This window comes from Ranitomeya imitator, chromosome 2, assembly GCF_032444005.1.
Source record: "Ranitomeya imitator isolate aRanImi1 chromosome 2, aRanImi1.pri, whole genome shotgun sequence".
Lineage (NCBI taxonomy): Eukaryota > Metazoa > Chordata > Amphibia > Anura > Dendrobatidae > Ranitomeya > Ranitomeya imitator.
Window position 1 is genome coordinate 646721464 of NC_091283.1, and position 14981 is coordinate 646736444.

General features: G+C 46.2%; 1 protein-coding gene across 1 annotated transcript in view; it reads left to right on the forward strand.

Annotated features, from left to right (window-relative positions):
* LOC138665409 (gastrula zinc finger protein XlCGF48.2-like) overlaps positions 1-14981 on the forward strand; it is a 128243-nt gene that overhangs the window by 55731 nt on the left and 57531 nt on the right. The window contains exon 3 of the mRNA XM_069752861.1: positions 14152-14280. Coding sequence (XP_069608962.1) covers positions 14152-14280 — 129 coding nt within the window. The remainder of the gene's footprint in view (positions 1-14151; positions 14281-14981) is intronic.

The window sequence follows — 14981 nt, forward strand, 5'->3', positions numbered from 1 at the left end:
GATCTAAGGGATTGAAGTCTCAGAGGTTCTCCGCCCACTGACACCAGCAGGGTAGGTGGCCTTCTACTTTTTTTTGCCAGGCCTGGCTTTCCGTCGTCCACGACAAATGGGTCAGAGACCTGGTGTCATCTGGATACAAGATCGATTGTGTTACGTGCCCACCAATACGTTTCTTCCCCCTCCCGTCCTCCTTCCTCAGAGGCAAGGGCAAAGGCTTTTTCCCGAGCCATAGACGTATTGTATCACGACGGTGTCATTGTCCCTGTCCCAGAAAGCGAAAGGTTTCAGAGTTTCTACTCGAACCTTTTCGTTCCAAAAAGGACGGAAGCGGGAGATGCATACTAGACCTCAAACTTCTAAACAAGTTTGTCAAGGTCCGTCATTTCCGCATGGAATCTCTGCGATCATTTATCACTTCAATGGAAGAAGGGGAATCCTTGGCATCCATCGACATCCGAGATGCTTACCTGCATATCACGATTTTTCCTCCTCACCAGAGATTCCTGCGCTTCGCCATTTGCAACCAGCATTTTCAATTCACGGCCCAGCCCTTCGGCCTCGCTATGGCTCCCAGAGTGTTCACAAAGGTCATGACGGCTGTCGTGTCCATCTTGCACTTTCGAGGTGTGGTTGTGCTGCCCTGTCTGGACGACCTTTTGGTCAAAGGTCTGTCTTTCCACGACTGCGCGTAGTCTGTTCGCATCACTTGCGATACCCTTTTTTCGCCTAGGCTGGTTGATAAACTTAAGCAAATCCTCTCCCGTCCCAGCCCAGCAGATATCGTTTCTAGGGATGACCCTGGACTCTTCTCGAGGGTTGGTAATTCTCCCTTGAGACAAGGTCCTAGCCCTTCAACAAGGAGCCCACACACTTTGTCAATCTTCTCATTCCATCTGGTTTGCTATGAGCGTACTGGGAAAAATGGTGGCTGCAATGGAAGCAGTCCCTTTTCTGCTGCTGCACCTTCGTCCCCTGCACTACAGGAACACGTTCTCCCTCGACCGCAGGTGCCATTTATCCCTGAAGGTCAGCCAGGCTCTCAGATGGTGGACATTGAGCTCTTCCCTCAATCAGGGTGACTACCGATGCCAGTCTTTTGGGCTGGGGAGCAGTTTTTTGTCACCACACTGCTCAGGGCAGCTGGTCAATTCAAGAATCAAGGCTTTCGATCAATGTCCTGGAGATCCGGGCGATACGGCTGGCCCTTCAGCAGTTCCATTATCTTCTAGTGGGTCACCCCGTCCGTATTCAATCGGACAACGCCACGGCGGTGGCATACATCAATCACCAATGGGGCACCCGCAGCAGGGCAGCCATGTCCGAGGTAACTCACATTCTCTGATAGGCAGAGAAGAACCACTCGGTAATATCTGCGGTGCACATTCCAGGCGTTGAAAACTGGACGGCAGACTTCCTCAACTGTCAAGGGCTCGCCTCGGGGGAGTGGGAGCTTCATCTGGAAGTTTTCAACCAGATCTGTCTTCGCTGGGGGACCCCAGATGTGGATCTGCTGGCATCCAGACTGAATGCCAAAGTTCCCCAGTTTATAGCGCAGTCTTGAGATCCAAGAGCAATCGGAGTGGATACTCTAGTTCTTCCGTGGTGCCACTTCCGTCTTCCGTAGAGTTTTCCCCTGCTACCGTTACTTTCGAAAGTCATCAGGAAGGTCAAGGCGGAAGGAGTCCCAGTGATCCTGGTCGCTCCTGACTGGCCATGCCGTGTGTGGTTCGCAGAGTTAGTGCGCCTCATTGACGATGTACCTTGGCGGCTGCCGGATCGTCCAGACCTGCTTTCCCAGGGTCCGACTTACTACCAGAACTTAGGGGCCCTGTGTTTAATGGCGTGGCCGTTGAATCCTGGGTTGTGACTCAGGCTGGGCTTTCTCATCAAGTCGCTTCCACAATGTTTAGTGCCCGTAAACCCACATCTGTACGCATTTATCACCTTACCTGGAATACATTTTTTGCTTGGTACAAGGATCGTGGCCTTCCTCCTCTCATCTTCTCCATTCCCACCATTTTAGAGTTCCTACAGGCCGGTCTGGACTCCAGCCTGGCTCTCTCAAGGGTCAAATCTCTGCCCTATCAGTCTTATTTCAAAGAAGGATCGCGTCAAGACTTCAGGTTAAGACCTTTATACAAGGAGTTTCACATGTGGCATGCCTTTAGTGCCTTGGGACGTCAACTTGGTGCTGAGTGCCCTACAGGAACCCCCCTTTGAACCGCTTCAGGATATTTCGTTGTTTTTTCTGTCCTGGAAGGTAGTCTTTTGCGATCACATCAATCAGACGATTTTTGGAACTAGCCGCTCTGTCCTGTCAGGAGCCTTTCCTTAATTTCCATCAGGACAAGGTTGTCCTCAGGCCGTTCCCATTCTTTTTGCCAATGGTCATCTCGTCCTTCCATCTTAACGAGGACATTGTTCTCCTTTTATTTTGTCCTGCCCCTATTCACAGGGTGGAAAGAGCTCTCCACACTCTGGATCTAGTCAGAGCTCTGAGAAGGTACATCTTGAGGACAGCATCCAGGTGGATTTGTTCCACCATCCATGAGTCATACTGAGTCAGAGGTCAGCCCATACCAGCGGAGATCAGAGCACACTCCACTGGGGAGGTGGGGACTTCTTGGGCCATTCGGCATCAGGCGTCGGCAGAGCAGGTCTGTAAGGCTGCGACTTGGTCCAGTCTATATACCTTTGCAAAGCACTATAATATTCACTCTCAGACTTCAGCAGATGCGAGTCTGGGCAGAAGAATTCTGCAGGCCGCTGTGGCACACATCTAGACAGTTGTTACGGGAAGCTGAATCCTTTGCGGCTTTTCTACATGCATTTGCATATTTCCCGTAAGGGATGGGAGCAGTGTTCTGGATCACTGCGTTGAGAGACACGTGATGGTGTCTCCGCAGTGTTGGATGTTTTGATCTCCCCGAGGTCATTCATCCTTATGTTTATAGTCCTTTTACTAGGCACTGCTCCTAATAGCCAGTTTCCTACTCCACACTGATCAGGGGCAAATACCCCGAAACAGCTGTCTGTGGATGGATACCATGTTTTGGCATAGGTGGTTTTCCTTTTTGGATGCTGCCCTTCCCATGGTTGTTTCTTCCCAGTGAAAGACCTGGCTATTTATTGCTTGCGTTGAGAAACACTTGATGGTGTCTCCGCGGCTTTTCTACATGCATTTGCATATTTCCCATAAGGGATGGGAGCAGTGTTCTGGATCACTGCGTTGAGAAACACGTGATGGTGTCTCCGCGGTGTTGGATGTTTTGATCTCCCCGAGGTCATTCATCCTTATGTTTATAGTCCTTTAACTAATACAGTGGCATGTAAAAGTTTGGGCACCCCTGGTCAAAATTACTATTATTGTGAATAGTTACGCAAATAGAAGATGAAATGTTCTCTAAAAGGGCTAAAGTTAAAGATGACACATTTCCTTTGTATTTTAGGAGATATATATATATATATCTTTTACATTTTAGAAATTACAAAAAGGAAAATGAGCCAACGCAAAAGTTTGGGCACCCTGCATGGTTAGTACATAGTATTACTTTCAAAAGGGGGTATCACAGTTTATAAACTTTTTTTGTAGTCAGACAAGAGTCTTTCAGTTCTTGTTTGATGGATTTTCATCCATTCCTCCTTGGAAAATTCTTCCAGTTCTGTGAGATTCCTAGGTCGTCTTGCCTTCATTGCTATTTTGAAGCCTAGCCACAGATTTTCAATGATGTTCAGATCAGGGGACTGTGAGGGCCATTGTAAAACCTTCAGCTTGCTCCTTTTGGGGTAGTCTATTGTGGATTTTGACATGTGTTTAGGATTATTATCCATTTGTAGAAGCCATCCACTTTTCAGCTTCAGCTTTTTTACAGATGGTGTTATGTTTGCATCAATAATTTGTTGAAATTTCCTTGATCCATTCTTCCCTCTACCCATGAAATGTTCCCCTTGCCATTGGATGCAACACAACCCCAAAGCATGATTTATCCACGACCATGCTTAATGGTTGGCGAGATGTTCCTTTGTCATGGTTAGGACATAGTTAATTCTCTCAGGGTTAATGTGGTTGGCCTCTCTCTCAAGATGGGAGGGGTATTTACTGTATACTCACTCCTAACTTGGTTTCTTTGTCAGCTATATGTTCTGTTTCACTCTGTATCGGTCACGGTCCACAGGACTAAAATACAAAGGAAATGTGTCATCTTTAACTTTAGGCCTTTTAGAGATCATTTCATTTCAACTTACTTAAGGCTGGTTTCACATTTGCGTTTAAATCCGCAGCGTTTAAAACGCATCCACGAGTGGTGGAAAAAACACATATAAACGCGTACAAACGCAGCGTCTTTTAGACGCATGCGTTTAAAAAAAAGCCGCGTTTGTACGCGTTTACATGCGTTTTTTCCTGCGTTTGCGTTTTTGGTGCGCATGATGAGAAATTTCACAAGACAAAAATCAAGATAACCAGACACCGCCAATGGGACTACAGAGGGCGTATATGATGGGATCTCTATATATAGACCCTAGGGCTACTGAAATTTTAAGAGTTTGCTACTGTATCCTGTGTCGTGATGGATCTTCGCCTGGAGAGCTTTTATTTCAACCTGGATTTCAGCTTCAAGCTGTTTCTTGCCTGTGCTTTTGCTTGGGAGCAAGACAGAAATTGCAAAAGATGGAGAAGGAGACAACATAGGCGTTTTTGGAGGCACCCCATTATTGAACTACGTGAGAGCCGTGGAGCCTATCACACGCTCTATGCCGAGCTTAATGCCAACCCGGAGAAATTTCATGAATACACACGAATGTCGCAAGACTCGTTTCGGGATTTGCTTTCTCGTGTCCAAGGAGCCATACGGCGACAGGACACCCAGCTCCGTGAGCGATTCCACCCGAGGAACGTCTGGTGGTTACATTAAGGTACGTTCAAAATCTAAACCAATGACAGTCCAAATGTATTTTTTGTGTATTTTCCTTTCTTTTTTATCGTAACCACACCATAAAAAGAATAGATTGTAATTTTTTTTTGTGTTTTGTTTTTCTTCCAGAGTTCTGGCCACCGGAGAGAGTTTATCATCCCTCTACTTCCAATACCGGCTTGGAATATCCACCCTGTCCGGAATAGTTGCGGAGACCTGCCGGGCTTTGTGGAATGTACTCCTGGATGAGTTTATACCACTACCCACCTTGGACATGTGGCTTGAAATTGCGGAAAAATTCTGGAATGTGTGTGATTTCCCCAACTGTTTAGGAGCGGTGGATGGAAAGCACATTCACATTATCAAACCAGCCAGGACAGGATCGGAGTACTTCAATTACAAAAAATATTTTTCTGTGGTGCTCATGGCAATAGCCGATGCGAACTGTCGCTTCATCGCCGTGGACATTGGAGCTTTTGGCCGTGGCAACGATTCCCAGAGTGTCAAGAACTCGGATATGGGCCGCCGTGTGTATGGCAACAATTTCAATATTCCACCGCCACAACCTCTCCCCAACACTCAAGGTCCACCGATGCCATTTGTTATGGTTGAGGATGAGGCCTTCCAGATGTGTGAAAACCTACTGAAGCCATATTCCAGTCGCGACTTGAACCACACTAGAAGGATCTTTAACTACAGACTGACCAGGGCCCGAAGAACAGTAGAGTGTACCTTTGGCATTCTGGTCGCTAAATGGCACATTCTTGCAACAGCCATAAATCTAAAAGTGGAAACAGTCGACGAGGTGGTCAAAGCCTGTGTGGTTCTCCACAATTACATAATGACTAAGGAGCGACCCAACATTGAACTGGATGAACCAGTTGCACACCCACTGCCCGATTTCCAGCAACACCCGCTGCGGTCAACTGCAGCCGTTGGTCACATGCGGGACCAATTTGCTGCCTTTTTTGATTCAGATATTGGACGTGTGTCATGGCAGGACAATGTTGTTTAAAAGTCATGTTGTAATTATATCTGTACCAGTAATTTTCTACAATGATAATAATATTTCTCATTAATAAATTTTAATTTTGGTTGTGTTGACCATCTCTCCTATCTTTTTCCTCTCCAAACCAAGGTTGTCCTAAAACTGGCAGTATTTGATCTGTATTTAATATCAGTTTTTGTAATCCAAAACCAGGAGTGGGTGATAAAGGCAGAGGTGCTAGTTATTATGTTAATATCATAATTTACCTCTAATTGTTCCACTCCTTGTTTTGGTTTACAAATACTGATATAAAACACTGGCCACATACTGCTAGTAATGGCAGCCATGTTGCTTTATTGGTATTGTCTTTTCATGTATCCATTGGACACAAACTAAAGAGACAATCACTGTCACGCTATCTATACTCATCAAGTCAGGTGTCAGAAATAATGAATTCATGATTAACATATACAGGCTCATGAATTCACTATTTCTGACACCTGTGCAGGTGAGCATAGGTATGTAACAACATTTTTCACCTCAATTTGTGTGTAATAGATTAAGTATAAAGAAGAGAAAATGGTGGTTATACAAGGCAGTTCTCTACTCAACAGGTCAGGTGTCATAACTAATGAGTTTTTTGACACCTGACCTGTTCAGTAGAGGTCTGCACTGTATTTCCACCATTTTCTCTTCAGACTGCCACACTAGGCACAGACAAAAAGAGATTATGGAGATACATGTAATATTTTTTGGCCCACCTCATATCTGTATACTGGAGATATGATGTGGCCCAAAAAGTAAGTGTGTGGCGACGTTTCTTGGCGCACGGTGTGTGTTGCCGGCGGCGATAAACACAATAAACCAAACATAATTGTGGCAAATCAAACTTTTTTTATTTTGTTAACAACTCAAAAAATTATTTTTTACTGCACCGGCTTGGGGTAGAGTGATGTAAACGGGGGGTGTGAAGAACTGAGGCCTGGCTAACCGTGGACGACGCAGAGGTGGCAGGAGAAGGGGCAATGAAACTAGAAGGGTCTGGAGGTTCGGGGATGGGGCTTGACACATGAGAGGCTTGAGACGCACTGGAAGGGTGAGACAAAACTGACATTACAGACACATTGGTAGGTGAAGGGGGAGGAATGCTAAGAGTCCTGTTTTTTTTCCTGAGTTTTTTGGGGGTTTGCCTGGTTGGGGGATGTCTTGGTGGGCTCATATGCCATGGCGTGGTGGCGGGTGACCTGTCAGGGTCCGGCTGCACTGTGTCAGAGTCCATAGTGCTCGTAGAGCGTGCAGCCATGCCAGAGTCCATATCGCTTGTCGAGCGGAAGGCCATGCCAGGGTCCTGCTGCATCGTGGTGGGGGCGGTACGGAAAGCCATGCCAGGGTCCTGCTGCATCGTGGTGGGGGCGGTATGGAAAGCCATGCCAGGGTCCTGCTGCATCGTGGTGGTGGCGGTACGGAAAGCCATGCCAGGGTCCTGCTGCATCGTGGTGGTGGCGGTGCGGAAAGCCATGCCAGGGTCCTGCTGCGTCGTGGTGGGGGCGGTACGGAAAGCCATGCCAGGGTCCTGCTGCATCGTGGTGCCAGTGGAGGAGGTCCAAGCAGGAGCAGCGGTTGTCACGGTGGTGGCGGTGGGATGTCCAACTGCACTCGTCATGGTGCTGGCGCTGTAGTGGAGTCCACCTGTGGAAGGAATTGAGGTGGCCGTGCAGTGGTATGCAGCAGAGGTCGGCATTGAGGTTAATCGTGACAGTGAAGGCACAGTTGGATATGCCGCCACTGTCTGCTGGAAATACCGACTCTGCTGCATAGCCTGCACGTAAGCAGCATTGCAGGCCTGCATGACACTCAGCTGGAGATCAGGAGTAAGGTGTTCTGACATGCCCTGCTCAATTTGGTTAAAAAAATGATGAGCTGGCCTCTGGAGGTCGGCTTTCACTTGATCAAGGCTTTTGGTGACCTCCTGGATACGTGCATTCAAGAGGTTATGTGAAACATCCATTCGGTCACCTAAAGCCTTGATTGCTTCGTGTAAAACCGAGCTCAAGTGCAAGAACTCGGGCATGAGTGACCTGTCCGAAGTCCTCTGCCGCTGCCGGGATGAGCCCCAAAAAAAGGGGGCAGTGGAAGAGGACTGCAAAAGGGGAAGACCTGATGGACCAGCTCCCTGGTCTCCAGTTAGTGTGGAAGGCCCACTTGCTGCTGAATGGCTGGGACGGGTCCGTGGCTGTCGGATGAAGGACCGCTCCAGAACCTGGGCCGACAGTCGTGCTGTATGTGCTGTGAAAAAAAGGAAAAATAAAATTATTTTCAAAAATTTACCAGACGCAAAATCCTGTGGAATTTAAAAATACAGATTATGAAAATACAATACAACTTAAAGCATGTGATAAATACTTACGTTCTCTGGGCAAGGACCGGTCTTAAAAATGCCAGAACGTGATGGTATTTGTACGTTCGGATCCTTGCTCCTGAACCACTGGGAACACGACTCTCTTGACGCAGGTCCTTGTTGAAGCCAGGGCCGGCGTCAGCACCCAGCACAGCGGGCAAATGCCGGGGCCCTGGGAAGAGAGGGGGGCCCACTCATGCTGTGTTAGATACAGCTGGGAGAGCAGAGCAGGAGATAACATGCTCTCTCCGCCTACAAAGTCACTGCTGGCTGCGTTCTCTTAACCCCTATGTGCCAGCTCTGACACAAGCATCTTATCACTCAGTGAGTGCAGCCAGGCAGGCACACATAGGGGTTAAGAGAAGGCAGCCAGCGTGACATTGTTTGTGGGGGGAGAGAGCAGTTCTCTGCTCTGATCTCCACCCCTGGCTGGCTGCCGTGCTGCTGAAGTTATGAGGCAGATTCAGGAGGAGCTCCTATCAGTGCCTGAGTGAGTGGCGCTGCTCTATACTATGTGGGCTGCGCTGCTATATACTACGTGGGCTGCTATATGTTATGTGGGCTGCTATATACTACATGGGCTGCTATATACTACGTGGGCAGTGTTATATACTACATGGCTGTGTTTATATGCGATCATGAATCGGGGTATGTGTTAAAGGGGGGGCCCACTGAGACTCTTTTGCCCGGGGCCCTCAAAAACCTGGAGCCGGCCCTGGTTGAAGCGGTCCTTCATCGAACGCCAACGTGTTTTTACTTTGTCCACTGTTAAAAAAAACTAAACAAAACACATTATGGTCAGAAAATGGACTGCCGTGCTCAGACAACTGTGTGTGATGAGAGAAACTCTGGAGAGTTTCTTTCATCACACAGAGTCGAGTGAGCACGGCCAAGGTCTCTGCTGCTTCACACTGCAGTGTAATACTTACCAAATGCACTTCGGACCCGTGTCGTGGCGTTGTCCCAGCCATCCCACATCGCTTGGGCCACCTCATTCCATAACCGCTGGATCGTGGTGTTGTTCGAGTGCAGTGGATCCCGGCTGTCCCACAACGGGACTCGCTCCTGGACCAGGGTGATAAGGAGGTCATTCTCTATCAGGTCATCGTCCCGTTGTGAAACCTAAAAATTAAAGAAAGTCATTAAAGGTTGCTCAATTACATAAGGAAAAGAAAGAAAAAAGATGCTGAGAAATGGCATGAATAGGAAAGTCAAGATACGACCTTGACTCCGCTGCTCCTGCCCTGTCTGTGCCTCAGTAGAAGAGCTCTAAAAAAAACGGAAAAATCAAATTGTCACATATGTCGATGTGACAGTGAATACTTACCAATCTGACGAGGCAAATACTCACCTCACACTCCACTTCCGACTGTCGTGGCTGAAACTCCTCACCAGATGAAGAATCCGAAGAAGACATTCTGATGCATGTAGAAAGAAAGAAATGGCAGAAATTAGGACATGTAGAGACAGAAAATAAAGGTATTGGCTAGGATATACTCACATTGTTCAGGGTCTTGTCCTCCAAGATGTGGCCTGTCCGTGTCTCGTCGGCTTCAGAGTCTGGTGAGAATTGACCTGCAACTGTCCACACCCTCCCTTTTATCACCTTGAGGCTATGTGCACACGTTGCAGATTATTTGCGGTTTTTTAGCGATTTTGCGCTATAAAAACGCTATAAAACCGCAAAAAATCTGCATACATTAAGCATCCCATCATTTATAATGGAATCCACAATTTCTGTGCACATGATGTGCGTTTTTCTGCATGAAAAACGCATTGCGGAAAAATAATGAACCTGTTCATTAATTTTGCGTTTTTTTTCGCGGATTTCCCACTGTCTAATGCATTGGGAAATTTCCGGGAAAACACGCGCAAAAAACACGCAAAAGACGCGTCAAAACCACGCAAAAAACGCGCAAAAAAACGCATGCGGATTTCATGCGGAAATCTGGCAGAAATGTCCGGATTTCCACAGGAATTTTCTGCATGAATTCCTGAACGTGTGCACATAGCCTGATGGTCGGGGGTGGCTTATCAGTGTCTAGACATGGTTATCTTAATTGAAACGCATGCGTTCAAAAACGCAACCAAACGCATGTGCTTAAAAACGCATGCGTTTACATAGACAGCAATGCGGTTTTTTTACGCAAACCTTGCGCAATCGAACGCATGCGTTTCCTTGCGACAAATAGACGCCTCTAGTAATTACTACATGTTGCATTTCCGCGCCAAGATGCAAGCATCGAAACGACGCATGCGTCGTCAAACGCGAACAAAAAAAAAGCATGCATTTTTAATGTTAAATATAGGAAAACACAACGCATGCATTTATATGCGGTACAAACGCAGTGGCAAAAAACGCAAATGTGAAACCAGCCTGACTGTTCACAATAACTGTAATTTTGAGCAGGGGTGCCCAAACCTTTACATTCCAATGTATATAAATGCATTATCTCGTTGCCCCATTGCCAATTTGTCTAAAAGATGACCCGTTGTTAATCCCTCCTCATAAAACTTTATTAACCCCGTAACGACTGCCGAAACGCCTTTTTAACGGCAGCAGTTTAGGGGCCTTATTCCTCAGCGCCGCTTTTTAACAGAAATAAGGTTATAGCGCCCCCCAGCATCAAAAAATCCCTGGTAGCCGAGACCCCAGTGAACATGATTCGGGTCGGTTTTTACCGTCCCCAGTCTTGTGATCACCTTTATTCACCAAATAACGGCGATCGCATAAAAAAAGGCAGATTTCCCATTCATTTCACTTTCCTCTGATATCATCTAGCATACCAGAGGAGAGAGAAATGGGGTCCACCAACCCCCCCGGTACCTTCGCCATCCCTGGACCCTCCGGCTCTGTCCCCCAGCCCTAGGCGCCTTCTTCCTGGAAGAAAATGGCGGACGCATGTCCAGTGCGCCCACTGAGATCTGCCAATTAGTACCCGGCAACATTAGATTTTTCCTATTGATTCATTTTGATCACTGTGATAGACCCTATCACCATGATCAAAATAAAAAAAAAAAAAAGTAAATCAAACTCCCCTTTGTCACTTCCTTAGGCTACGTTCACATTCGCGTCTTTGGACGCAGCGTTGTCGTCGCAACGCACGACGGATGTGAAACGCACGCAAAAATGCATTGTTTTGTGACGCATGCGTCCATTTTTGGCTTGATTTTGGACGCAAAAAAATGCAACTTGCTGCGTCCTCTGCGCCCTGACGCTTGCGCAAAAAATGACGCATGCGTCACAAAACGCAAGACCGCATGTCCATGCGCTCCCATGTTAAATATAGGGGCGCATGACGCATGCGTGTTTGGGTCTAAACTAAATTTTTTGTGATAAAAGTAAAATGTTCATTTTTCCCTTATACTTTGTTTTAGCTCTCGTGAAACACCTGAAGGGTTAATAAACTTCTTTGGTTTTAAGCACCTTGAGGGGTGCAGTTTTTAGAATGGTGTCACTTTTGGGTATTTTGTGTGACATAACTCTCTGATTTAAGGGCACAAAAATTAAAAGTTTGAAAATTGCTAAATTTCCAAATTTTTGCCAAATTTCTGTTTTTTTCATAAATTAACGCGTCATATCGAAGAAATTTTACCACTAACATGTAGTACTTTATGTCATGAAAAAACATTCTCAGGATCAGTGGGATATGTTGAAGCGTTCCAGAGTTGTAACCTCATGAAGAGAGTGGTCAGAATTGTAAAAATTGGCCTGCTCATTAAGGACAAAATAGGCTTGGTCACTAAGGGGTTAAAAACAGGTTTGTTATCCGCCTGCTCCAGTTGATATACACGCTGTTGCTGCTGGGCCTCCTTCCACTGCGCCTAATTGAGCTATTATTGTGAATATATGCTTGTTCAGTTACATGTACCCTATTCTCTAAATCCTCTCCCTTTTTTGCCAGATATCTTATACCATCTTTATTGCTCTTATTATGACGCCCTCAGAAATGTCTTCATATCATCCCAGACTATATTAATAGGTGCAGATCATAAATTGTGCTGAAAAAAAATCTGACAATTTCCCCTTAACATTATGGTAGTTAAAGATAACCTGTCAGCAGATTTTGCCGCTGTAAGCGGCCACCCCTTTCAGGGCTTATCTACAGCATTTTATGATGCTGTAGATAAGCCCCTGGTCCAACCTGAAAGATAAGAAAAATAAGTTTTATTATACTCACCTGGGGGGTCCGGTGCGGTCTGGTCCGATTCGTGTAGCAGGTCCTGGTCTGGCACCTCCCACCTTCTTACGATGCCACTTCTTACGATGCGCTCCTGCGCAGGTGTATTATCTGCCCTGTTGAGGGCAGACCAAAGTACTGGAGTGCGCAGGCACCAGGAAAGATCAGAGAGGCCCAGCACCTGCACACAGCAGTACTTTATTCTGCCCTCAACAGGACAGATAAGACGCCTGCGCAGGAGCGCGATGCCGGGGAACCATGAAGCAAGCAGAAGGGCAGCGTCGCAAAAAGATGGGAGACGCCGGACCCGGACCTGTGACACTTATTGAACCCCCCCCCCCCCGGGTGATTATCATAAAATGTATCTTTCTTATATTTTAGGTCAGACTGGGGAATTATCTACAGCATTATAGAATTCTGTAGATAAGCCCTGAAAGGCAGATGCCGTATCTTATATCGGCCAAACCTGGTGACAGGTTCCCTTTAATAAGTTTGAGCTAAAATTGGCTCAAAGGCTGCCTAGTCCACATTGGGTCGACTTGTACCTGAAATAGGAGAATGATCCGATAAGGACCTAGAGGAGTAATCAATGTTAAATACAGACAAGGCCATAAGGGAGTTACCCAGCACCATATCTATATGTGAAGGGGCACAGGAGAAAACGATTTGATTAGGAGCTCTCTTCCTCCAAGTATGTATCAGGCCAGACTCATTAACCAGGCGACCAAAAGGAAAAATAGTATCATCCCCGGCCAGGGACTTAACCTTAAAGTGGTTACAAGTGTTATTAAAGTCACCAATAATAATAAGAGGCATATCTGGCCAGTCTGCTAGTTTCACTAGTATTTTCTAGGCTGGAATATAAGGGTATGTGTCCACGGGACGGATTACATCAGGATTAGCTGCGGATTGAACGCTGCATACATCCACAGTGTCTAGATGTTACAGCATAGTTGGGTGGATTTTATGAAATCCCGTCTCCACTATGCGTGTGAACACGCATCCGGCGGCCCTGCGTTTACGGACATGCGGCGCGTCTTTTTAGAACGCAGCATGTCTGTTTACCTTGCGGCAATGCTCCATCGCCGCAAGGTAAATAACAGGGTCCTATGTATAGGGTGCGGCGATTCCGGATGAGTGCAATGAACACATCCGGAATGACCGCGCTTACAGAAGGGGGCGACGCTTTGGGCGGAGCGGGGTTTTCCATTCCTTCAAAGCGCTGACAATCCGGATCGTGGACACGCACCCTTAGGGTAAAGGGAGGGGACATATACCATGCCAACAATGCATTCAAAATGGAACCCCAACAAACTTGCCCTCATCATCTGTAAATGAGCCTATACATTTGAGGGGAATACTCTTCTGTACTAGAAGGCTGACTCCTCAGGCATACTTAGAGTACACTAAATCCCATTAAGGGTCTGTGTGTCAGTCTAATGGAATCCTTGGGCATGTGTGTTTCCTGCAGCCCTATGATAACCGGGTTAATCTTTCTAATGCGCTCAACGGAGTGCTTCTTTAAAGGATTTGGTTTCCTTGGACTTGCAGATGCCTTTTATTTTGTTGAATTACTTATTTGCTGTGATGATCATTTGAAAGCTTCCTCCACTTGCTGAAAGTTGACCGAGTCCATTTCATCAATATTAATGTTACATTTTTTTCCCTTAGGTTTATGTACCAATAAAGAAATCGGATGACGACAACATTACAGAACCGTTAACTCCTGCACTTGAGAAAGAGAATGATGAGAAGATCCTGGACCTCACCAACAAGATCATTGAGCTGCTGACTGCAGAGGTGACGTTATATAGTAACCCCAGAGATGACCTGAATAACCATCCTTTATTCCTCCACTTACTGAGTTCCTGTGCTCTCAGCAGCATTGGCCCTTGCACAGTAGTGACCAAGCCAGTAAGCTGGGCTACCAATGTGTTATCCATGTACAGGTCCTTCTAAAAAAATTAGCATATAGTGTTAAATTTCATTATTTACCATAATGTAATGATTACAATTAAACTTTCATATATTATAGATTCATTATCCACCAACTGAAATTTGTCAGGTCTTTTATTGTTTTAATACTGATGATTTTGGCATACAACTCCTGATAACCCAAAAAACCTGTCTCAATAAATTAGCATATCAAGAAAAGGTTCTCTAAACGACCTATTACCCTAATCTTCTGAATCAACTACTTAACTCTAAACACATGCAAAAGATACCTGAGGCTTTTATAAACTCCCTGCCTGGTTCATTACTCAAAACCCCCATCATGGGTAAGACTAGCGACCTGACAGATGTCAAGAAGGCCATCATTGACACCCTCAAGCAAGAGGGTAAGACCCAGAAAGAAATTTCTCAACAAATAGGCTGTTCCCAGAGTGCTGTATCAAGGCACCTCAATGGTAAGTCTGTTGGAAGGAAACAATGTGGCAGAAAACGCTGTACAACGAGAAGAGGAGACCGGACCCTGAGGAAGATTGTGGAGAAGGACCGAT